The following is a 26,878-nucleotide window of genomic DNA, read 5'->3' on the forward strand; positions in this document are numbered from 1 at the left end:
CCTGATTATTATTTTTTTTAAATATGAAAATTATGGACACTTGGATAACTGGCAACAAATGCTTTTTGTGGAAATGAATGAGCTAGCAGCAACTTTCTACGGTTAACTGTCCAACATTCCAGAAGCAAACTGTTGAAGTTGTGGAGAGTTTGTGCCAGGCATCATGCAATCGCCAGATTATGAGGTGTTTATAGATCAATGTTCAAACCTATGTCCAAATGCTGGGTATTCACTGTATGTTTGGGGTCTTTCAGAAGGACAACGACCCCAAACGCACATAAAAAAGCAACCCAGGAAAGGTTATAAAGAGATGCTGAGCTGTACTTGAAAGGCCAGAGGAGAGTCCACACAACTTTACATAACCTTTGGCAAGATTTGAAAACAACAGTTGGTGGACAGCAGAACCTCATACTTTGTAGAGCAAGTTCCGGATGAAAAGAGCAGCAAGCTTATTGATGGCTATAAAGGTTTGTCTTCAGTTATTTTGGTCAATTAACAGCTTGGGGGTGTCTATAATTCTGGTCATCATTTACCAGTTGCTTACCCATAGATCTTATTAATATGTAAAACGACAGTGCATGAAGAATACAAGAAGTATATGTGGTTCAACTAGATTATACAGTTTTTTTTATTGGTTGTAAAGGTGGTGGAACTATCAGGGAATTAAGTCAATGTCAAAACATAACGTTTCTGTAGACACCTCCACCAAACCTATATTCAATCTCCACTCCAAATGCATAGCTGGCTGTATCAAGCACTACTTCCATGTTAAGTTCCAAGTCAGAATACACAGAGAAAGAGATCCAAGGTCAATTGGCATCTGCTCAACTGCAGTCACAAACATTCTTGCTTTCTAAAGGTTTCTAAGCTGAGTTTCTAGCTGGGTCTGTAAGTGGTATTAACCTGTTGCTGGTGGAACATCGGTGAGTGTCTTACCCCGGGGGATAGTGAAGTAGCTTCGTGGAGATGGGTCCCAGCACTTGGCCACAGTCAGACTAATAGGACTGGGGAGAGATGGGAAGGCAGTCACCACACAAAACCGTCCTACTGGCTTCTATAGCACCCGTGCAGTTCAAGGAAGACAAAGAATCAATTGAAAATAATAGGACATGTTTGTTTCAAAATTAGATGGATTATGGAGTGAAATATTAGTCTGTATTATGCAACAGTCAAATCGTTCAAAGCGATTTAAAATACAGATTGACTGTTTTGTCCACTGTAACCATTCAGAGGTCAACATTGCTGATATGCTTATACAACAAGGTACTCCAGGGGGTTATCCATGATCAGCGTTACATCCTATAAAAACCAAATAGCCATGTCCTTTGACTGTATCTGACATGACAGTTGATAGCATTTTCGGGGCTGTCTCTAGGAGCCTGGCCCTGGGGCATGGTACTTTTCCTACCCTGTTTTGGAGACGATCTCCCTCAGGATCCTCACGGCGTCGTCGTTGCTCATGTTTTCAAAGTTAACATCATTGACCTGGAGATCACAACAACAGGGAAGGGTCATTTTAACAGATCATGTCTTTAAAACTGAATAAGTGATTGGACAAAATCAACAAGATAGAAAGTCTTTCCATGCCCTTTTCTCGCTATGACTACTCCAACCTTAAGCTTAAAGTTAAGAGGAAATATTTTTCCCACTTTATGGTAGATGATTCCTCACTCTGCAAGAAGTCTATGGGCTATAAGAAACTTTAGCCACTTCAAGCAAAATACAATTAATGGAAGTAATCAGAGCACACATGTTAATATAATTGAAAATAATTATCCAAATCACCTGAAATCAACAACATGTAAAAGTTTTTCTTGGCCAGTAAACTAATTTCAGAGTAATAATACTTCATAAATTATTCATTTGAGGTGGAGACCAAAATAGTCAATAGACTGTTGTATTGGATGTTGGATTCTGTCCTTGACTAAATTACCTCATAATTCCACAAGCCTTAAACACAATCTAGCATCCCTCAACTTGAGGGACAATTAGCATGGGCAGACTCATGAAGAAATGTATAAAAATGTATTACATTTATACTTAAGAATTGTGTAACAGGTTGAATTCATCAGAAAATAAAATGAAACTGTAAGAGCTTTACACAGTAACAGTAAGACCTTGCACCTCATATCTACAGTTAAATGTCTTGGAGATGAAGGCTTTCAGCCACATATAAAAGCTAGTAAACCCTATGCAGCTTTATACTGTCTGATATATACTACAACCCCTGCATAAAATGTAAATAAAAACAGAATGCAATCATGTGCAAATTATTTAAACCCTATATTCAATAACAAATAGTACAAAGACAACATACCAAATGTTGAAACTGAGACATTTTATTGTTTCTTGAAGAATATTTGAACTTGATGCCAGCAACACATTCCAAAAAAGTTGGGACCGAGACACCAAAAGACTGGAAGAGTTGTGTAATGCTAAACAACTAAACTTGGTGGAATATCGCACAACAAATGAGGTCAATTGGCAACAGGTCAGTAACATGACTGGGTATTAAAAGATCATTCCAGAGACGATGGGTTCAAAAGCCAGCCGTCTGCAATGGCATGGATGACTTGCACATCTGTGAATGCACCATGCTGAACAATATATACAGGTTTTGGAGCAACATATGCTGCCATCCAGACTACATATTTTCGGGGAAGGCCTAGGTTATTTCAGCAAGACAATGCCAAACATTCTGCACATATCACAACCGCATGGCTCCGTAGTAGCCATGTCTGGGTGCTAAACTGTCCTGCCTGCAGTCCAGACCTGTCACCCATTGAAAACATTTGTTGCATTATGAAACGAAAAATACGACAAAGGAGACTCCAAACTGTTGAGCAGCTGAAATCCTATATCAAGCAAGAGTGGGAAAACATTTCACTTTCAAAACTACAGCAACTGGTCTCCTCAGCCCCCAAACGCTTACAGAGTATTGTTAAAAGAGGTGACACAACAGAGTGCCCTTATCCAAAAACAATAACATTTCTCAGTTTCAACATTTGATATGTGGTCTTTACTATTTAGAATTAATAAATGATTTTCACATAATTGCATTCTGTTTTTATTAGCATTTTTGGGAAACAGGGTTGTAAAGTTGAATCCACAATAAATGCAGGGGTGGCAGGGAAACCACCTCAGGTAGGGAAGAGAACTATTATGCTGCTCACCAGGTCACACCACAGGGCTAGACACAGGACTCAATGGCCTACAGGCTGGTTTAACATGGGCAGTGACATTGAGGATGTTAACCCAGGGAATCAACCGGCCAGGGTGCTTAACGAGTTAGGGAAGGATCTCATGCTTCAAAGCATGTCAACAGCTAATTAACTACATTTGTGAGTAAACATTCCACAACGGCAGTTGGCACTAAACTGCCAAATGTGACTTCACACCTGTCCTTCCAGATTATATGGCAGCTCATAGAAGGAGTAGAAAAACAAATGAAGCACGTCAAAATGGAGACGGCCTCAAAGGTGCTGCCCATGCTCCGCTAAACACCAAGACAAAGCCCATTTAATGATCTGTCTAAATCTCGGGACAGAACCACGCTAGGATGACACACAGGAACTGGTCCCCATTAAATTCATCATGTATATACATTCTGTAAAACCCACTGATTTCAAACATTCTTGGGAAATGCTTATGGATGTCTTTCCGTGGACATCTACGCTACGTATAACCAAAACAGACTATACACAATATGGAATATGGCGTAGAACATGAGCTTGTCTGGTACCTGTAGGAGCATGTCCCCTGGTTCTATCCGGCCGTCTGCGGCTACAGCTCCCCCCTTCATGATGGAGCCGATGTAGATGCCTCCATCACCCCGGTCGTTACTCTGCCCCACAATACTGATACCCAGGAAGTTATACTTCTCTGTTGGGGTGAGGGAGAAACACAGGAACAGGCTGTTCATAGTTTATTGGCCCCGTTGATGACATCTGGTACTATCAACATAACCGGAGGGGAAAGGAGATCCATTAAAAAGTGAACGCCCTACCCATGTTTAGTGTGACAGTGATAATGTTGAGGCTCATGGTGGAATCTGTGATGCTGCTGAAAGAAGAAGACTGGACAGGAGTAAAAAAAATGTCAGTGAGCAAATAAAACAGACAACTCATCCGGTTATCCGGTCTTTTACACATGCACACAAAGCGGCGAATCGTTTGACAGGAGCTCACCCGGTCAATTTTGGCCACTTTGTGCCTCCGCCTGCGCCGCTTGTGTCTTCGCATCAGCTGAGAGGACGAGCTCTGCTCTGTGGAACCGCTGAGTCTGAGACACAACACAACACAGATTGGCCAGGGACCCAGAGACCAGGGAACCCCTTAGGAAGACACACCGTGTGACGGAGCACAGCATGGAGTTGAAAAATGACATGACTGGAAGCGTATAATTTATAGTGTGTGACTATCAACATTGATTTTCGCAAAAACAGTACCCAGCCCCACCACACAACATACACCGCAGGTTGGGAGCAGCACAGGGTCAGCCGCAGAGCAGCACCCCTGGAGTGGGAAAGGGAAAGAGGTCAGGGAGGGGGATATGGTGATTTCAGAAAAGAGCCACTGATGAAAAGAAAGGAAGATGGCAGACAGACACAGATAAAGTGGGGGGGGGGGGGGGGGCACATCTACCTGCTAGCGTCCTCGTCTTCCTCGCTGTCAACAAAGGAGCTTGACTCCAGTTCACTGCTCATCACGGAGGCGCTGTCGTAGCCCATGGCTGAGTCCCTCGTGGGGCGCTCTGACTTAGAGTGGCCGTTGAGACGGGGGACTGGAGAGAAGACCGGCACACAACAACAGGCTGGACGTTAACACAGCGGATCTGGTTAAAAGGCGCCTTTTAATCATGGGTCTCTCCAGCGTCGGCCTATACAGGTTGTTAGTGGAGCATGTGTACCAACCCAGGACCGACAACACAAACAAATCTTGGCATATTTTATATCCTCGCACGAAAGTGACAGTTGAAGAGAAATACATTTTAAGAGGGTTAATACACAGCAATGTAAATATCTTTGATATTTTCCCCCACATTTCAGACATAACAGGTGACTGAACTTTACTGGTGATTGGGACTCAACTAATGTTGACAGTGATTCAACCAGCGGTGACTTGGATTCAACCAGTGTTGATTTGGACTCAGGCTCCAGGCATGAGCAACATAAGGGCTCGCTTAGGGGCCCTGACCGGTAGACTCAGACTGCTAGGGAGCCCCCGACCAATAGAGGAAAGGGGGCCCTAAATAAAATGTAGCTTAGGGCCCCCAAAAGGCTAGAGGCGGCACTGCTTGGATTCAACCAGCAGCTACTTGGACTCAACCAGAGGTGACTTGGAGTTGACTTGATTAACTTACTAGCTATGACAGCAAATTATGAGACTTGAATATGAAACACTAAGTAAATTGAGCTGAAAAAAGGTTGAACAACAACTTTTAGCACTTCCACTATTACACAGAGGTTTCACTATTAAACCGAGGTTTCACTATTACACAGAAGATTCACTATTACACAAAGGATTCACTATTACACAGAGGATTCACTATTACACAGAGGATTCACTATTACACTGAGGTTTCACTATTACACAGAAGATTCACTATTACACAAAGGATTCACTATTACACAGAGGATTCACTATTACACAGAAGATTCACTATTACACAAAGGATTCACTATTACACAGAGGATTCACTATTACACTGAGGAGTCACTATTACACTGAGGATTCACTATTACACTGAGGAGTCACTATTACATCAGGGGAAGCCACACCCATGCGTTTGTCCTTATGTGGGATGGTATGTCAAACAAGGTTTTCACTGGACTTGTGAATGATACCTTAGTGGTAATCATGCAGTCTATCATTTATCTGATCTTTTAGACTTCAGTTCAGGTGTTATCATCTGCCAGTTGAAGTTACGTATCCCCTAATGAGACAGTGATCTACCCAAAGCAGTGGGATATGTGTTGCAAGTTCCCAACCCTTCTCCCACAGCCACCTCATACATACAGTGGCACGGTTGCGGTTCTGTCTCAGCAGGGTGACAGCGGATTGGCTGGAATGCTCTGGCAAAGCGGCGAGGGCACAGCTGACTCGATTCTCGCAGAGAGCGACCAAAACATCCCAATGATACAGCCATGCCCATTGCCAACTTTGCCCAAATTGTGCCCACGTAATCCACTCAGACCGTCACTCAGGAGAGCAGTACCAGCCTCATTTTACGACGCCTTATCACTCAAACACATTTAACTAAACAGGTGAGCTCTATGTGTCAGAAATCTCCGGTCCCTTCCTGTCCCTCTCTCTCAGCCTTTCTGACAGGGACCAGGTTCTTTGCCCACTGACAGGCTGCTGGCAGGCAGATTCCAGTCCTTATCTACAATGAAGGCAGCAGAAAAAGACCAAAAGGAGAGAAGAGTGAGAGAGGAGAAATGTACTGTGAATGGAGGACAGATAAACCAGTCACTCAACATAATCTTCCCTACTGTTTGATCTCACAATTAATGGCTAGTGCCTCACAGAAAGGTGTCTGGACTTGTTTAAATTCTGAAAACGTCTGGCGTAGACCTATATCTGATCAACTGACCTTTAATCTGCTTCCTGCTATCCACAGTCAGTTAAACAAAATAGTTTTGGGACTTTGTGCTGTGATTTAGAATATATTTAGCACTAAAGATGGCTTTTGTCATCCATTATTCAGATTGAATTTGGACTTCAGCAATTTCATTATTGTGGAGCCAATGGAGCAATTATCCTGAGCGAGGGGAATGTCACAGTCATCAGCTAAAGATAAACTATAATGGTATGAGAAGGTGATTAAGTTGGCTGTAATCTATAAGTCATTAAGAATAATGGAATAAAGAAGAATTATATATATTCAGTTGTCTAAAAATATAGGTACATATTTCGCGAACAAAACGGTTCAATTGTTCAACAGAAGGTAGTCTACAGTTGGGGTGAAAACCACTTGCATAAGAAAAGAAGGTAGCCCATTTTCAGCAGTTTTAAATCATCTAACATTTTCTAACAGTTCCTGAGTGTCTGCTTCAGCCATGTGTTGTATAATGAATGTCTTTAATAGTACTGATAAATTGAACAATTGCACAGCACAGACAGATCTAACTTACTGCTGACGTTAGACTCACAATAACCATTATTTCACTTAATTACACAGCATCTATCGGCCATTTCTCAGACAGTGGACTACGACCTATATGTAACAACGATTTCACAAGCTAGCGTGACTGTCTTACCTCAAAGGTAAAAGTCCGATCGAAGACACTGCTCTTGTACGAAAACCCCTGAGAATCTGAACATATTGGGCATGTGCAAAACAACATTACCTCTCCCTGCATTCTGATCCTGTGGCACGCGACAAAACCAGAATGTCCCATAATCCAACTGTGACCTATCAGAGGAGCGCATTCCACAGAGAGCCCAGTGAGGGATGGGTGTGCGGGCAGATCTCACAGTGCCAAAGGTGATGGTGACATCAAATGATTAACAGCCTCGAAGCCTCACAGCAAGCATGGAGCTTTCCATAAAAAGAAAATGTTCAAACAATTATTATTATTTTTATTTTTTTTTAAATCAAAACACTAGGTTTCCAAGTTGAATTAAACAAAATATATTCGGCAACACTGCTGCTTACATTTTGATTAGGCTACTACAAAGACAACACTGTAGGTGTCGAAATTCTCCTGTCTTAGTTATAGTGTGATACAGGAGATTCGGCCGTTCTTTCCCAAAGCAAAGATAGCGGTTAAGTGGCCATTGTTATAACACTGTGACGCCTGTGGCCTTGAAACCAATCCTCTCCCATAACTCCACAGTCCTGTGGGCACCTGTCATTCTCACATACCTACAGCCAGAAAAGACAGGACAGACGATAGGTTCACTTCTATTAAAACACCTTGATTTTCCCAACTCCCTTTGCTTGTAGATGAGGCTCCATTCACATAGTAAAAGGGGAATTACTTCCATACTATCGAAGGGGACAGCAGATTGACTTTCCTGGAGTGTGAAGTCAAGGACATGGATTGAGTGACCACAGTGATGTATAAAGAGTCCTAAAAAACACTAAGTCTAATTGAATTGGATTATATTGAGCACTGTAGGGCAGCGTTTTATGAGCCCTGAAGCGTGTGTTCACCATGAGGGAGTGGGCCTGTCCCCTGACACCCTCATTTCATTAGCACTAACTAACTAGAAGGCAAGCTGGCAGGGAAAACAGATGGACGGAGGGTTGGAAGAGGAGGGGAAACAAGGAGACGAGAGAGTGAGAAAAGTGTGTGTGTGAACTTGTTAAACTTACCAAATATCCCCACAAGGGATATTACACAGGAAATCAATCATTATTGGCTTAGGGGTTAACTTTAGGCTGAAATAAGGCTAGAATAAGGCTTTGGTGTTAAGGTCGGGATTATGATTAGGGTTAGGTCTAGGGTTCAGGCAACATATAAGGTGTTTGTGGTTAAGGTTAGGGTTAACAGAAAATATTCTGAATGCATTTTTGGTTCCACAAGGATAGTAACACCCAAAAAAGCATGTGTTTGTGGGAGTGAGACAGCGAGAGAGAGAGAGAGAGAGAGAGAGAGAGAGAGAGAAAAGATTACTCTTACAACAGAGTGGCTAGGCATATTTTTCTAGCAGAGGCACAGGGACAGTTCCTTAAATCAGAAGTTAACAAAAAACTGGCATACAAAAGGGATACAGTGAGGGAAGAGATGAAGGTTGCAGGATTCCAGTTCTGTCATTTATTTACCTGTATGACAACAGGTTAACACACACACACACACACATCCCAGCTGTATCCTCCCATACAGTACCACAGTACCACACCACCAAACAGCCCGATGATTCATCCTGCTCCTCCTAATTAAGCCATATAAATTAATGAGCATTTAGTTAATGAGCCTGGAGTCGTAGGATTCACACTCCCTGTGAACAGCAGATCAGGGGAGGAAGAGAGTGATGAGATAAAGAGATGAAGGGCTGGCTCTGGATCTGGATGTGGGTGCTGTGGGCATGGATGAAAGAAGAGCAGAAGCACAGACGGCAGGCACTGGAGGATGACACGGCATGGCATGGAGAAAGCCCTCTCCTTCTGTCCAATGAAAAATATAGACAGCAACATCATCCACTGTTTAACCAACTCCATGAGTAGATTATTGGAGAGCGGGGAGGATTTTTTGCAAATGGACCCACTTCTTTACTAATTAGATGACTGTATTTCTCAGCTCCAGTGTATCTTATAAGACCCTTTGCAGCATTGGGATAAACACCGGGGTGCTGGGATCATTTCATTCCTGATGGTCTTTCCAACATTAGAGTCAAACACTGTCCACTAAACCAGTCAACCCCATAGTGGCTTCATAGCAGGGTTGGTTGTCTCTGTGTTTGGCATTGGTTTGTCATGAATAACTGAACCAATGTACCAGGTAGCAGTGTTTGTGCCTCCCTTTCAAGGAAAGCCCATAATCAGCTGTTGTGTGTTCAGTCTCTGTTGATTAAATTGTTTTGACAAACAGACCTCTTTGAAAATTCATATAAATGGCCCTCCCTCCAGCCAAATAGAGTATGTTCCCATGTGACCCTCTTTCAATACATGAACAAAGGTACCCTCCCATGTAACCAGGTTAAAAGTTTAATAAAATGTGATATAACACCTGACTGATTCTGAAATCCACCAAGCCCATTCTCCTTAGGGTTTCATTTCCATAAACATCAAGCCAAACCTTAGAACATCGCTGAGCTCAGTACCAAAATGTTTCCATGACAGCAATAACAAATATAGAGTATAGCATTTATTTTCAAGACTGTTAGCTGAAATTGTCCCCTATCCATTATCATGTATAAATCAGGATGTAGTAGCGCGGAAAGTGTGCATCAACAAAGAAGAGTTTCACTGAATATAAACGGTGGTACTTCTCCGATTCAATGCTGCTTTCAAATCCACACAAAAATCAAAAGGCAACTGTACTCTACATCAGTTATACCCCACGCAAAGTCAAAACAGGATGATCACTCTTCCCCTGAGTTTAAACTATCATGTGGAAAATAGCCTCGAACCATAAACCTGAGCCCCGCTTAAGAAACACAAGACAGGTTATAGGGAAAGACAGGGAGCCAAAAGCAATCTTAGTCAAAGTGTTTAACCTGCCACCAGACACTCCACACCTGGTGAACCCTTTGATTTGTCTCGGACAGGATTTAGTGTCCAGGGTGTTAGTGAACAAACGCCAGCCGTGTGAGACGTGTTCCTGATGTTACTGTGATGTTACCGTACTGTTACCGTAAACGTTACTGTTACTCACTTTCCGTCTCTCGTGCTCTCCTCCGTGCACGCTCCCTCTCCCTCTCCCTACGGTGGCTCAGGAGGGACTCGGTGCCTGTCTCTGTGTCAAGGCCGTCACGACTGCTCACCGCATTGGCACTGAAACACACGGTCAGAAGATGGTGATTTGGTTAGAAACAATTAAACACACATATAGAACCAACACACCTATGGGGTTTGGCAGCCTTCATAATTGGATACGCTGTCCAGAAATCCCCCCTAAACTGTTTCCAGGTACAAGGCACCTCTGTCAGGTTCTGCACACGGCAGAGGAGATGCTCAGAGGAGGACCGTTTCAGATGAGTCTCCTGGCCATGATGACAGATGTTACCTTGGTTTGGTATGTGATGTGTGTTTCACTAAGTGTCGTTAATGACCAGATACCCTAAAAGAGATGCATTCTGTCCGGAGCTGTTACCTACTAATGATGAGGACCATTGAAAGGCCAGATGGTGTCTGTGGCGGGGGGGTGGGGTATGTGTGGGATTATTACAGCAGGTGTGGGCTGAGCTGGGACTCAACTCATACTGTAAAGAGCTTGATGAGGGGTGGGGGGGGGGGGCAGCATATTCTCCAGGAGAGGTTTTGGCCTGAGGGCAGCGGGGTAAAGGACACCCATCACTAGGCACTAAGGAAACCTGAAGCCGGTGAGAAACACAACTCAACCTGTCTGCACACATACACTTAGCGATGTACTGTTCTCATGCATACAGCACATAGACCACGAACGACGCCGAGCACAACCAGCACATGCACACACGTGTTCATACAGGCTTGAACATACGACCACACAGCAAGCACATACCAATAAGTCTATTAAATATACATATGAATAGCTATATAGATGTTATATAGATTCTAGATTGATAGACAGATAGTTAGATTGATAGAGGATTGATAAGATAAGATTAGATTAGACAGATAGACAGCAGCAACGTGGACAAGCTGTGCCTTTATGCTCCTTCTCAGGGATGAAGAGCTCAACAGGGCATGTCAACATGTTTCTACATGATGCCTCTTAGCCTCACCAGAACAGGTACCACACACAAACACTGTATTCGTCGGCTGCATGGATGTATGCAATAAGGTACAAGGGGGTGCAGTATACGGCCAATATACCACGGCTAAGATACACATCAAAGAGTGCCTGAACACAGCACTTAGACATTGTATATTTGCAATAAATCCTATAAACCTGTTACCAACTCATTTAAAGCGGTAAAAGATTATTTGATGTCATACCTGTGATCTACGATCTAATTTAATGATCTAATTTATCAGGCAATCAGGATTCAAACCAATCCATTTATAAGAGGCATTATAGAATGGTGGCTACTGAGTATTATCTGTTGCAGACAGAGATAAAGCAGGGATGGGGCTGTATGTTTATAGTATCTGTTTCAGACAGGGATAAAGCAGGGATGGGGCAGTATGTTTATAGTATCTGTTTCAGATAGGGATAAAGCAGGGATGGGGCTGTATGTTTATAGTATCTGTTTCAGACAGGGATAAAGTAGGGATTGGGCAGTATGTTTATATTATCTGTTTCAGACAGGGATAAAGTAGGGATGGGGCTGAATGTTTATATTATCTGTTTCAGACAGGGATAAAGCAGGGATTGGGCAGTATGTTTATATTATCTGTTTCAGACAGGGATAAAGCAGGGTTGGGGCAGTATGTTTATAGTATCTGTTTCAGACAGAGATAAAGCAGGGATTGGGCAGTATGTTTATATTATCTGTTTCAGACAGGGATAAAGCAGGGTTGGGGCAGTATGTTTATAGTATCTGTTTCAGACAGGGATGAAGCAGGGATGGGACAGTATGTTTATATTATCTGTTTCAGACGGATAAAGCAGGGTTGGGGCTGTATGTTTATAGTATCTGTTTCAGATAGGGATGAAGCAGGGATGGAGCTGTATGTTTATATTATCTGTTTCAGACAGTGATAAAGCAGGGATGGGACAGTATGTTTATAGTATCTGTTTCAGACCGGGATGAAGCAGGGATGGGGCAGTATGTTTATATTATCTGTTTCAGACAGGGATAAAGCAGGGTTGGGGCTGTATGTTTATATTATCTGTTTCAGATAGGGATGAAGCAGGGATGGAGCTGTATGTTTATATTATCTGTTTCAGACAGTGATTGGGCAGTGTGGTGTGGATGTTGTGTGTCTATGGCAGCCGTCCAGCCTGGTAGGGGGTTGGCTGATGGCCTGTGTGAGATTATCAATAGAAGATGGCTGGTTTGGGAGGCGCGCTGCAGCTGTGACCCCCCCCTCCTGTTATCCGCCATAACCCCCCTCCTGGGAAATAGGGATGGGTGCTTTTAATGTCTATCCGCTAATCCGGATTACCAGGCAGAAGCACATCAATTCTGCCTGCTCTGAACCACACTCAGCCCAAACCCTTATTCTGTCCCCCAACTAACACAGCCATTCAAACAGAGATGGACACATGAAATACATGAATAAAGCACAATAAGAAATTGAACTGGTAATAATATTCCCGCTATTTACAGAATGACGCGGACGTTTTGAGAGAGAGGTTTAGAGAATGAAAGAAGCTCACTACAGGAAATTCACCATAGGCCTACTAATGCCCTGAGAAAAAAGACTGCCTGTCTGGCTGGCTGGCTGAAAGCTAGGGGGAGAGGGAGAGAAAGTGAAGGGGGAGTGGAAGACGAAAGCAGCAGTATTTTTGCATGGGAGCCAAACCACCATGTCCACGTTTGACCACAAGGTGGCAGTAGATACAGCAAGAAGACAGGAGGCCTGAACAATGAACTCATTGGGCAAGCAGGCTGACAGCCTAGCACCAGGGAGCTGTAGCCCGCAGAGGGCCAAGAAGAGCTGGATGTCAAACAGTGGATAAAGAGATAAAGGAACATGACAGATTGCAGGCTCTGAATAAGGACCCCTGTAGTAGCTGACACACTGCTACAGGGGAGAAATTAGATCTCATTTCATCCCGGTACAGGACCTCCAATGTGTGCACAAATTTTCTTTTGGGCCAAATCATAAAATTACATCAAAAATCCCATAGAATTTTGAAAGATCTCAGTTGGCCTAACAGTAAAGCTTAATTGATAAATAAAAAATAAAAAACATTACTTTTTATTTAGGGTGAAAATATAAAAATAGGTTAACATCATACATTTTGTCTTTGGCGATATATCTAATAGTACCTAAATAAGGAATCAATAGGTTTTCAGTCATTTTTTTCATTGAGTGATCAAACCCTATTTATTAATTTTTTCAAATGTATTTCTTGGAAGATCCAACCGAAATAAAATGAAAGTATTGAATCATAACAGTTACAATTGTGACAGGCGCAATACACGCGAAATTAACACATTTATATGGTGTTATGATGATATGGAATTGACAATTACAAGCCTATCAATGTCCATCAATTCTAAAATAGTTATTGTGTTCATAAAGTGCACTGTGAAAAATTTTAAGAGACATGTTTCAGAACACCAGAAACAGTCATTCTGTAATCTGAATTGATGAGTCCACTGCTGTCCACACACATCTCGGCCCTGGGCCTCCAGCTATGCTAAATTTAGCTCTGGGGGTTTCTCTCTTAACAAGGACACCGAGAGCCTTAAATTTGTCAAAGTCTAGTGCTTACAGGGGGCTCGCTCTCTCTTAAGCTTTTAACCCAGCGATGTAGTAACAACACACATTGTCTGGCCTCATATCTCTTCATTAACGGTTAACTGGGTCTGGATGGGTGCTTTTAGTGGCTCTCCACAATGGGAAGCATTCAATGGCAGCAGTCTTTGCTGAAGATCTGTATTTAACTGGAGCCTCCCAGGGAGCATACGCATCGTGAGGAAACTTAGATAGCTACAGAGATGAGCCAACTGGCGCGTCACCACACAGACCACTGGCCAGCCACTTCACTGGTAAGAGGTAACTGAGAGTTTGCCTAACGTGAACCCGTGGCGCGCGCACACACACACGCACCTACACACAAAAGAACACACACACTCGGCCAGCCCCTCCCGGCGGTGTGTTCAGCTCGCCTCGGCACCCATGTGGGTTGAATCTCTGTGATGAGCTCTCCAGATTCCAATTAGCATATGCCTTGCGGTGAATTTGAAAAGGCGCATGGTGTGTGTCTGTGTGTGTGTGTACATACGTGTGTAATGATGTGTTCATGGTGCAACAGGACACACATGGAGCAAGTGTACTTACTGGAAGGACGGGGGCCGGGAATCTCCGATGCCCCCAGTCCTCTCCAGGGGAGGTGGCAGCTCTGGGTGGCTCTCTGTACACTGGGACCCCCCATCAGAGTGGGAGCTCTCTGCCAGGACCAGCTGCAGAGACAGAGAAACAGAGACAAAATACCATAGATGTGTTAAAATAGAGATACACACAGAGACAAGAAGAGACTAGGAATGTAGAAGACAAAGAGACAGACCTAGTACAGACAGACCAGGTTCAGAAAGAGACCAGGTCCAGAAACAAAGCAGGTTCAGAAACGCGGCAGGTTCAGAAACACAGTAGGTTCAGAAACAAAGCAGGTTCAGAGACAGACCAGATTCAGAGAGACCAGGTTCAGAAACAGAGCAGGTTCAGAGACAGTGCAGGTTCAGAGACAGAGCAGGTTCAGAGACAGAGCAGGTTCAGAGAGACCAGGTTCAGAGACAGAGCAGGTTCAGAGATAGCGCAGGTTCAGAGACAGAGCAGGTTCAGAGACAGAGCAGGTTCAGAGACATAGCCACACTGAAAGCCCAAGTTAAGAGAGATGTCTAAGAGTGCGCTGAGGGAGATACTGTATTAAACTAGGCATCAAAAGGGCCTAAGGAATAACCGGTGCTTCTGCATAAATAAGTAGGGAAACAGAGGAAGCGTCACAGCACACATTGCTTTCACTCTGGTGACTGTGTGTGTGTGTGTGTGTGTCTGTATAAGCGAGCACAAAGGCTTATGTTAAATGGCCTATAGATACAGATGCTGTGCCTGTATTTGAACCAGGATAATGAGAGCTAAAGGGACATGCTGGAGGGAGAATTTAATTGGGACATGATTAAGAGACGGGAAAACCTTTATATAAAATAAAGCATATATAGAAACCTCTACTGCAAAGCCTGTCCAGCCCTCTGCCTACACATCATTTCTTTAGAAACCTATGTGTGGAAAAACTGCTGAGTGCAACAACGCGTTCACAGTCAAAATGTTTAATTAACCTCATTATTTATTTTCATATTACCCGAGGAAGAAACAATTAACCAATCAACATGACCAGATAAAAAAACGAAAAAAGAGTAAGAAAAAACCAAGGCTTCCTAATGGTAATAATGTAGCTTGAGTGTATGTTATCGTCACAGCATTCCAATATGACATGCAGTGATGCATAGGAACGGTATGTAGTGTAGGTTACAGCCTGTCATGATAATGTATGTATGCAACACTGCTCCTAATCTTTTAACACCATGTAAAATCACAACACTAATCTGCGGTGGTTGTTTGACTTGTGATAAGATGCAATGTAAATCATTGTTTAACCATTCTGAACTGTCCCCATTCGTAGGTAGGCTACAGTGTGCTTTTTTTTTGCTAGTAAAACTGTCAAGTCTGGTCGGTGTTGTGACGTTGTTGTGTAACCATGGCTCAGTTCATCTCCATTGGCTGAGCTCACACCTCTATAAGGCACTTGGCATAGCGGCTCAACAATGACTGAAACCCTCAATGCTGTTTAGTCCTTGCCTGTTACACTGTGGTGGTGTGATAGGGTTAGATACACTATACAGAAGGTCAGACTACGCGTATCTTTAGCTGCTGCTGAGCCAGCGAGCCTCAGTGTGCCTCAGTGTGCCTCAGTGTGCCTCAGTGTGCCTCAGTGTGCCTCAGTGTGCCTCAGCGAGGCGGCGTGGGGACTAATGGGAATGGACCTGCACTTACCCAGGACACCACTCTCCCATTGAAGCACGGCAACTTGGCATTGTCATCAGAAATCTCCTCTTTGACAACCCTGTGGAATGGACAGAATGACATACACAGAGAGAAAGAGAGAGAGAGAGAGAGGCAAAGTCAGCGCTAGTTCGATGAGACATTGCGAAGCCCCAAAACCCCAGAAAGCCTGAGTTTCAGACATAAGGAAGTGGATGACATATATTTACTTTTAAACACGTTTAAAATTTAAATGCAAATTTTAGGTCCCAAGAAACAAAGAGGTCAGATCTCACCATGAACCTCGGCAATTGTACAATCATCTCCAAAATAAACGGTGGACCTCAGAGTGAAGCTGGACCCTGATCTCTCTTTAAATTAACATATTTCAAGAGCAGCTTGCTCCCATATCCAGAACATAGCAAAAAAAAAAGAAATTTGTGAAAGAATTATGCAGAAAGACGAACCCACGTTTTTGTTACTTGGGGATAGACTATCGCTATGCTTGTCTCCCTGGTTACCCTGTTCATCTCTCTGAATAGGCCCTCCTGAAGGTAGCTATATATGCTTCAGTCACAAGATGCTGGCGTCTTCACCATGCATAGAATGTCAAGGTAAGGTTTTATTCCCATTGATCTCGGTTATTGTGGAAAGATTATACATTTAAAGTGTGAGGAACATTCCCAACCTTCACATCTTTACTGAACAGTTATCCCTTTACTAGGGTTTATGATTAAGTGTAGTCTGGGGTTGATACGTTCCACTCGGAGGAATGCCCTCCAGCACAAACCCAGGGGAGTCTCAGCTACTATGCCGCCACCCCCCCCCCCCCATTCCTTCGGACAGGGTCTCAGTGTCTCTGGACCCCACCCCCCTCCCCCAGTCTATTCACAGTGATACTCTATGTGCTGTTGGACTATCATCAGTCTGACTTTGATGCTGAGGTAACCTTTTGGATCTAAGGAGTGTTTCCTCCAATTTCTCTTGTGTCCTGTTCGATCTCAGGAAGACCTAACCCCACACCTCAGGATAACCTGGCATGACAACGCCTGGCTGTCTCTATCTAAAGTCCACCAGGTTGTCCAGTTGTTGCAGATCTAGTTTCTGCCTGATGATTCCTGCTGTCACTGCCCACAGCCCATCTGGTTCTACCTGTCCTTGTCCACCTGGTTGTGTGGCTGATCTAGATACTGTCTAAAGACTGGACACAGCCAATCTGGTTCTACCTTTCCTTGTCCACCTGGTTGTGTGGCTGATCTGGATACTTTCTAAAGACTGGACACAGCCCATCTGGTTCTACCTGTCCTTGTCCACCAGATTTTGTGGCTGATCTGGATACTGTCTAAAGACTGGACACAGCCCATCTGGTTCAACCTGTCCTTGTCCACCTGGTTTTGTGGCTGATCTAGATACTGTCTAAAGACTGGACACAGCCCATCTGGTTCTACCTGTCCTTGTCCACCTGGTTTTGTGGCTGATCTAGATACTGTCTAAAGACTGGACACAGCCCATCTGGTTCCAACATGTCCTTGTCCACCTAGTTGTGCAGTTGATCTGGATACTGTCTAAAGACTGGACAACGCTGTTTAATAAAACATACATTTGATTGATTGACTATGCTGTTAACTAACCTCCAGAAATAATAGAAACTACCCTGCCCTGCTCTGCACAGCTTAAGCATACTTCAAGCAATTAATGCTTAGGAAGTTAAGGGGCGTGTCACAGATGTTCTGTAACTAAGTCCATTGAAAGCACATAGATATTTATCCTCCTCCTTCATCTGTGATTTGTGGGCCCTGACTAAGCATTACATATTGATAGCAGTTTTTCAGAAGCAATTAGGTTGATCAACAATGAAAATGTGAAGATAATGCAAAAGTATTATTGCCTAAATCACCCATATTGTAATTTATTTTAGCCCCAAAAACCGTCATTAACAATTGAAAACACTAGCTAAATATCTATTTAGTTCAGATACTGAGCTACTACAAAGTGCAACATCCCAACACATTAAATGACAAAACAACATTAAATTCTCCACAAAATGTTAAATTGCATCCCTGGGCCAATCAGTTTAATTTAGAATATACCGGATGTGTAGATACATCATTGAGTTTAGTCAGAATTGTGCCAATAGGTTAGTGAGAATCTTCCTTAGCATGTGTGCCAAATTTCATCACTGTGAGTCAAACAGAAAAAGAGATATAACATTTCCCCTTGTTATAGTGTCAACTTGTGGTCTGTTCTTGCATATGTTGTCTTGACAATGTTTGCAACATGTGTAACAAATGTTGTTACAATACAAGTATCTTTGACTGAAATATTTATTTATGTGCCACATCTTGCCCACATTCATTTTTATTGGCTATCTTGTTTTAAGTACTAATCTTAGAAATATTGTGTTGAGCAACCATTGCATGTAGATGCAGCCTATATTATTTCGTGAAAAGGCATTTTTGTGGATTTTTTCACATTGTTTAAAATGATGGAAGATACATCATGGTGGATCTTATGGGTTCAGGAGGCAAATGTGTTACTTGTGAGGCAAGAGACCTATGAACAAAATTACATGAGATATATCAAACAGGTTGTAGGGCGTGACAATGCCGAACTTGCATTTTCAATCACTGTTACAGTGCCATATCTGGCCAATTAATGCAATTTTATAAATGCTGGACATGACACATAATTTACCCACATTTAGTAATGACTGTAGTAAAATGACTATTGTCCACTTCTCCCAACAATGAAAATACATGATATTTCCACCCAACCTTGTGTTGGTTGGTGTGTTGCACTGAAAAGGGGGCATGGTGTCAGGCGTCTCAGAACTGTGGTATTAATAGAGTGATTGAGTGTGTGAGGCTACTTCAGTGTGTACGTCTCAGACTGTAAATTCTTTACGAAAATACCTCCCAGTTACCCCATGACCTCCTGGGACAGGGTTCAGCAGTAACCAGCAACCAGCCACACCTGCTGGGCTCCTATCACAGAATACAGACTACCGCAGGGCTGGGCCAGGCAGATAGACAGACAGATACAGTCTGGATCCTGGGTTAGAGGCCTGCAGTACCTCTCGGAGGCGGGAGACTAACAACAAAAAGTATCTAATATATTGTAGGTGGGTATTCTTACAAGATCTGATCTCAAGATCAGTTGAATGTATCTATATCTAACCAGGACCAAACAACAACTAAATGTTTTCCAGGAAATCCATGAAACATGAATAGAACAAAGTCACTACATGAAAAAAAGAAACTCTCTGATGAACACTTCATACAGTTGATTCATTGATTTATGTTTTCTTCCCTTCAGACTTTGCCAGGAGTTCCTACTCACATGATGACTGCAAGACACTGTGGGTTTGATGACTTTATGTTAAAGATAGTGTGTAAACAACTGTGGGTTGACAACTGTATGGTAATGAATGTGTGTTTATTGTGTGTTAATGAGAGTCTTTTAATGACTGGGGGTTGATGACTGAGTGTTAATGAATGTGTGTTGATGACTGAGTGTTAATGAATGTGTGTTGACGACTGTGTGTTTATTACGTTATGTCAGTGACTGTGGTTGATGACTGTGTGTTGATGACAGTATTGATGACTGAGTGTTAATGAATGTGTGTTAATGACAGTGTTGATGACTGAGTGTTAATGAATGTGTGTTGATGACTGAGTGTTAATGAATGTGTGTTGACGACTGTGTGTTTATTACGTTATGTCAGTGACTGTGGTTGATGACTGTGTGTTGATGACAGTATTGATGACTGAGTGTTAATGAATGTGTGTTAATGACAGTGTTGATGACTGAGTGTTAATGAATGTGTGTTGATGACTGAGTGTTAATGAATGTGTGTTGACAACTGTGTGTTTATTACGTTATGTCAGTGACTGTGGTTGATGACTGTGCGTTGATGACAGTATTGATGACTGAGTGTTAATGAAAGTGTGTTGATGACTGTGCGTTGATGACAGTATTGATGACTGAGTGTTAATGAATGTGTGTTAATGACATTGTTGATGACTGAGTGTTAATGAATGTGTGTTGATTACTGAGTGTTAATGTATGTGTGTTGATGACTGTGTGTTGATGACTGTGTGTTATGAATGTGTATTGAAGACAGTGTGTTGAAGACTGTGTGTTGATGACTGAGTGTTAATGAATGTGTGTTGATGACTGAGTGTTAATGTATGTGTGTTGATGACAGTGTTGATGACTGTGTGTTATGAATGTGTGTTGAAGACTGTGTGTTGATGACTGTGTGTTAATGAATGTGTGTTGATGACTGAGTGTTGATGACTGTGTGTTAATGAATGTGTGTTAATGATTGCGTAGATGTTGTAGAGTAAACATGTGTTTAGGACGGTGTGTTGATGACTGTAATTGTATAAGAAGGAAGGAGTAGATGAATGTGACTGAATAATAAGGCGGGAATAGATGAATGTGACTGAATAATAAGGTGGGAATAGATGAATGTGACTGAATAATAAGGCGGGAATAGATGACTGTGACTGAATAATAAGGCAGCAATAGATGACTGTGACTGTATAATAAAGAGGGAGTAGATGACTGTGACTGTATAATAAAGCGGGAATAGATGAATGTGACTGAATAATAAGGCGGGAATAGATGAATGTGACTGAATAATAAGGTGGGAATAGATGACTGTGACTGTATAATAAAGAGGGAGTAGATGACTGTGACTGTATAATAAAGCGGGAATAGATGACTGTGACTGTATAATAAAGCGGGAATAGATGACTGTGACTGTATAATAAAGCGGAAGTAGATGACTGTGACTGTAGAATAAGGTGGGAATAGATGACTGTGACTGTATAATAAAGAGGGAGTAGATGACTGTGACTGTATAATAAAGAGGGAGTAGATGACTGTGACTGTATAATAAAGCGGGAATAGATGACTGTGACTGTATAATAAAGCTGGAATAGATGACTGTGACTGTATAATAAAGCGGAAGTAGATGACTGTGACTGTAGAATAAGGTGGGAATAGATGACTGTGACTGTAGAATAAGGTGGGAGTAGATGACTGTGACTGTATAATAAAGAGGGAGTAGATGACTGTGACTGAATTATAATGTGGGAGTAGATGACTGTGACTGTAGAATAAGGTGGGAGTAGATTACTGTGACTGTATAATAAGGTGGGAGTAGATGACTGTGACTGCAGAATAAGGTGGGAATAGATGACTGTGACAGTAGAATAAGGTGGGAGCAGATGACTGTGACTGTATAATAAAGAGGGAGTAGATTACTGTAACTGTAGAATAAGGTGGGAGTAGATGACTGTGACTGAATAATAAGGTGGGAGTAGATGACTGTGACTGTATAAGAAGGTGAGAGTAGATGACTGTGACTGTAGAATAAGGTGGGAGTAGATGACTGTGACTGTATAATAAGGTGGGAGCAGATGAACTAACTAAAATAGACAAACAATGCTGCTGTGTGTGGTCTGTTCTGTTCCACCACCTAGGGGAAGAGACGGTGTGATACTCATCATTAGGTAGGAAGTGTTTGCATCCTCCCTGTAACTACATCACCAGACCAAATGGAGGTAAACTTCAGAGGATGTGGGAGCGGTTATTACAAACAAAGACACTAGTCAAAGCCAACCTTCTTTAACTCCTATGGTCCGGATTTGGGAATGATATATTGTGGTTGCTTAATACAGTTTCAGCTGTAACATAGTTTAATATGTTTATAAAATACGCTGCACACAATATGAATCATAACATTCTCATTCTCTCACTCTCTCTGTGTCTGTCTCTCTCACTCTTTCTGTTAAAGTCATTAAAACCAAAGGAATCCAGACACACATCCAAAGAAAACAAAATGACGTGCACTCTTTAAACCATTAACTTTCTTAATGCTTTCTTATTTGAAAAGATTTCAGCAGCAGAATTTGGTACTCGTCTCCAGGTCTGTAGGTGACCATCTCACAGGACTGGTCAGTTTTAAAAGGGAAATATTTAAGACTCTGGGTTTCCGTCATCAAAAACCTCAGTTCTCAAAGCTGGCAGCTTAATGAGTCTTAACAGATTTCTCAGGATAATAAAGATTGCTGCATATTCTATGGCAGAGCTGTATGGGTTAGAGGAGGCCTTCATTTTCTATGTCCAGGTCAGGGAGAAAGTTGTTTATATTCTGGTCCAACAATACAAGGACAGGCTGCCTGTACCATGGTCCATGTTCAAAGACCTTTCTACATTGGTCCATGGTCAAAGCCTTTTTATACATTGGTCCATGGTCAAAGACCTTTCTACATTGGTCCATGGTCAAAGGCTTTTCTATATTGGTCCATGGTCAAAGGCTTTTCTACTTTGGTCCATGGTCAAAGACTTTTCTACATTGGTCCACGGTCAAAGGCTTTTCTACATTGGTCCATGGTCAAAGACTTTTCTACATTGGTCCATGGTCAAAGACATTTCTATATTGGTCCATGGTCAAAGACTTTTCTAGACTGGACAATGATTGCAATGTTAACTCTATGAACCCGGGTGACCCAACTTTTTACAATTTATAATCAAATACATAAAAACTTTTTGATGATGATGATTTGTGCTGTTCATGTAGTTGTCATTCTATTAACAAACGCTGTGTCTGCACTCGACTGTTCATCAAGTAGATGTGTTTTGCATTGGTTTTTCTTTGTCCTTCATCTGAGAATCAGCATCATTTCATTCAATTCTATGTGGTGGAAGAACATTATGATGCAAGCTGTTGTGGGATAAAACCCAACAGAAACACAGATTTAAGCTTCTCTGGATCACAGTTTTCACACAACGCAAATGTATATTCCTTACAACACAAATCTCCTTCAGGTGATAAGTGAAAAACTGCTTACGCACTATGCTATTTACGTACTGCGACTACTTCATCACTGTGTCAACTTTCATTTGAGACCAACACATATCACAGTGGCAACAGGCACATTTTCCTCAATGAATAAGTTATCAGCAAAGTCAGTAGAAAAAGACAAGGTCAAGTGTAAAGGATGTTATGCTGCGTAGCGAGTAACTCCTCCTCCACTATCCCACTGCACTACATAGGGCTCACATACAGCGCTCCCCCGCATTGCCACATACACATGAGTTTTCACCAAAATGTCTTCACCAAAATGTCTTCACCAATAGACCCCTCAAAAGTAGACTGGTATGAGAGACCGAAATGGACACAAGGCAGTAGAGCTGGTTTCACACGTCGGCTACGAAAGCTTTTCTTTTGTGAAGTAGCGGTGGATCAACCTTTTTCAGTCTCATCGCCACACGGACTAAGGTTTTCCATTCATCATTCCATCTAAACATGTAGGGTTTCAGACACGACCAGCACAAATCTTTTATAGCAATTGTTTCCCCTTAACAACAGGCAAAAAAACGTTGCACTGTCTGGACATTTACATATAAAAATTATATATTTGCATGGGATTACCTTCACTATTAGGGTCATATAAGTCTCTAGTTCTCTAACAGCTATACTGTCTGTGACACCATGCCATCTGGGCCTATATGCAGTAGGATACACCTGCCACACCTCTGGTTGGTCACGGATAACACTTTCACATGTGACTTTCAGTGTGTGAAACAATCTAACAATGATATCTTACAGATATCGAGCAACGGAATGTGTTGACTGAAATGACAACACACATTCCACAAGCTCATGGGAAACATAAGCTGGGCCTAAACCACTGTACTACATTCCACAATAGAGTAGCGTATGCTAAATTGAGCTCTAATCCTAACTGAAACTCTTTAAAACAAACATGTTGTGTTTGTTTCCATAATCAGGTGGTGGGTCCCCTCACCTAGGTCCCCATGGAGCAGCCTGCCTGTGCCCTGGGTCTGGATGGGACTGCAGCAGCACAGCAAGGCCTGCTGAGGTCACAACACAGACCCAACTAACTAACCTGCTACAAGGAAAACCAGTTCCCGCACAAGGTCGTACTATCTTCTGTTGGAATGTCTGATCTGACGATATGACTTCCCAGGGTTCTGGTTGTGGGTTTCCTTGTCTGATGTTTTATAATGTTGCAATATGACTTGACTCTGCAAACACCTCAACTTTTTTTCAAATGTCAAAGAACTTTCGGGTTAATGGAATGAAGTAGAATTATCCTTAGTGGCTATGCTAGTGGCTACTTGACTCTGATAACCTTAGGCAAATTAGGAAAATACAATCGTATGTGTAAATATATATATGAAAACACATCAATGTGTGTGTGTATGAGCGGCTTTGCATGCGTGTTTGTGTGCATACGTGTGCGTACATGTGTGTTGTCCCTGTGACTGTGTGTGTTTAGCTTGTCAAAAGAATAACAGACATCAACACAAACATCATGTCTCAGAAATGTAAGAATTAATTTTGGGGTGTAAGGGAAGCCAACAGAATAAAAACCAATAACTTTTTATAGGCCTATATTTGTTCCGTGTTTGGTGAATTCGTCTACTTATGAATGTATTGCATTGATCTAAACTACTAACACTTGAAAAGGCTTTAAAGCGAATGGGAAATTATGTTCCATACGTAATCAGTCCGTAATTATGTAAACTATAGTATTGTCCAACAATGATGATTAATGTCTCACGATAGACTGAAATTAAACGAAGTAAAAGACGAATTGCTATCACTAAACGTACAGGGGCCATTATCGATAGCCATTCAAAGGACAATACTCAAAGGACAATACGCATAACTATAAAAGCAATGCCATAAAGTCAAAATGCACGTTATTTATTAGACAGCTATTACAATAGATGTGTAGTCTTGGGCAGGTTGTTCGACACAGTTAGGCTCCGCAATATCTCAAGAAAATGCCTGCGCCGATATTTGAGCTCTTTTTGATAATTAGGCTATCCGAAGGCCGTCAGTCCACGGCACTCGCCTCCTTCAGGGAGTGCTCTTCTAGCGGGCAGCCATGTTGCTACTCTGGGCATTTTCAGCTGATCTGCGGCCTGCAGTGGCATGGCACAATAAAAGATACAATCACAAATTTCCGACAACGAAGGCAGCGCTGGTATTGCAAAGCGTTATGTTTATGTTCCTGACATAAAATCTATGACATTTGAGCACCCAGTAACCTACTGCGCTTTGTTTTCTGCGAAGTAGTCTACTATCACATAATAGCAGCATCGTAGGAAATTACCTTTGTGTGTGTGTGTTTGTGTGTGTGTGTGTGAGTAAGTGTGTAGACTATGTCTTTGCGTAGACCGTGTGTGTGTGCGTACTCGTGCGTGCTTATAAGATATAGGGGCATGAGAGGGCTACAGGATCCTAGCAGGTGACAGTTCACATTTGAACATTTAAGAAGCACAACTGCAAAACATATCATGACATATGTCAAACTTTTTGTCAAACAGGAATATTCACGAAATATTTAAATGGCTATTTCCTAAAAATCTATAACTGGCTATACAGTAGCCAGGTGAACAAAATCGGCATCTATCGGTTTTATTTTCTCTCCCGTATTCCCTATTTGGGTGCCACCAAATCATGAACACACAAGCGAAACCTGCCTGGCAATAATTCATTCTGAATCGAATTTAAACTCATGTCACACAGCAAACATTAAAGGGAGGCTTTGTCAACGTAAATATCCTTTATGTTGGACTTATTACATGATGATGACAACACTGCACAGTTTTATGAGATAATAGGCCTAATTATATATTTGTAGAACAAGCTACGCTACACAACCAACATAGACAACAATAAAAGCGAATCGTGTTATGTCATCACGGGATATGTGACCGGTCCGAACTTCAAAGGACCTATTCTATTGCGCATTGGATAGGCTACATAAACAGGTGCCAACCGCGGATCAGACAGGGCACAGTGTGCGCAAATGTTACAATGTTGTAACCTTTGTTGCGATATTGGACACATGGTTTTCAAGTGTAATAACTATTAAGTGTTGAGCTGTATTTCCACCTATTTTGCTAACAATAAAAAGATTGGATTCACAAAAAAATTGTAGGCTAGTGCTACTTACCCAAAATCCTGGTCCATGGATTTGAAGAAGAATTTGTAGCTATTGACCGGACGATTGTTGAGGACATTTTTAAAATCCGCTAAAGTGACTTTCTCAGGAGAAACTGATAATTTCACCAGATAAGGAGTTTCCTCCTCGTCAATGTGATATATTATTTTAGTCTCCGCCATGAGAGTGAGGATAAGACAATCATTGACACAGGAAAGGAACAAGGGTTGGCAGCGCAATGTGAGGCTATCTATAATACGAAATGCTACCGTGACAGCATTAATAAATATAACTGTAGACCTCACGCTGTAAAATAAATAACCTTGTCTTAGATAAAATAAGCAGAAATCTAGACATAATCGAGTCCCAAGTGTCTGTATTCCAGCTCCAATGTGTCTCTGTACGGTGGCTCTGTCGGTACTAAAACAGGAAGGGACGGTCCACATCCTTGCGATATGGAGTTGGGAATATTTCATTCCCCTCAAGTAATTCGTTAGACAGTGCTGTCATCTAGTGGTGTGTTTGGGTTTAAAATGTCTAATCGAATCACAGACCGTGTTTAACATCGATTAAAGGCTCATTCCACTCAATAAACTAAACATTTGGAGGGGAATTTGGTCAAGGCTACCGTAGGCGCA

At 42.1% G+C, this 26,878-nt stretch overlaps 1 protein-coding gene across 9 annotated transcripts in view; it reads right to left on the bottom strand.

Annotated features, from left to right (window-relative positions):
• dvl1a (dishevelled segment polarity protein 1a) overlaps positions 1–26,678 on the bottom strand; it is a 35,922-nt gene extending 9,244 nt beyond the window's left edge. For 3 of the 9 annotated variants that reach the window (XR_004576611.1, XM_034295960.1, XM_034295959.1), the window contains exons 1-11: positions 26,253–26,678; positions 16,258–16,327; positions 14,548–14,669; positions 10,325–10,443; positions 4,644–4,782; positions 4,470–4,514; positions 4,188–4,281; positions 4,007–4,076; positions 3,743–3,882; positions 1,409–1,485; positions 904–1,004 (exon numbers count right to left, since the gene is read on the bottom strand). Coding sequence is in view for 8 of the 9 variants with exons in the window: in XM_034295960.1 (XP_034151851.1) it covers positions 904–1,004; positions 1,409–1,485; positions 3,743–3,882; positions 4,007–4,076; positions 4,188–4,281; positions 4,470–4,514; positions 4,644–4,782; positions 10,325–10,443; positions 14,548–14,669; positions 16,258–16,327; positions 26,253–26,422 (1,147 nt within the window). In the remaining variant the exon portion in view is untranslated. Of the gene's footprint in view, positions 1–903; positions 1,005–1,408; positions 1,486–3,742; positions 3,883–4,006; positions 4,077–4,187; positions 4,282–4,469; positions 4,515–4,643; positions 4,783–6,017; positions 7,264–7,351; positions 7,575–10,324; positions 10,444–14,547; positions 14,670–16,257; positions 16,328–26,252 lie in introns of those variants that run through there. The other 6 variants (XM_034295957.1, XM_034295956.1, XM_010890734.4 and 3 more) reach the window with 6 other exon arrangements.
• Between the last annotated feature and the right edge of the window lie 200 nt (positions 26,679–26,878).

This window comes from Esox lucius, chromosome 12, assembly GCF_011004845.1.
Source record: "Esox lucius isolate fEsoLuc1 chromosome 12, fEsoLuc1.pri, whole genome shotgun sequence".
In the NCBI taxonomy this organism is placed as follows: Eukaryota; Metazoa; Chordata; class Actinopteri; order Esociformes; family Esocidae; genus Esox; species Esox lucius.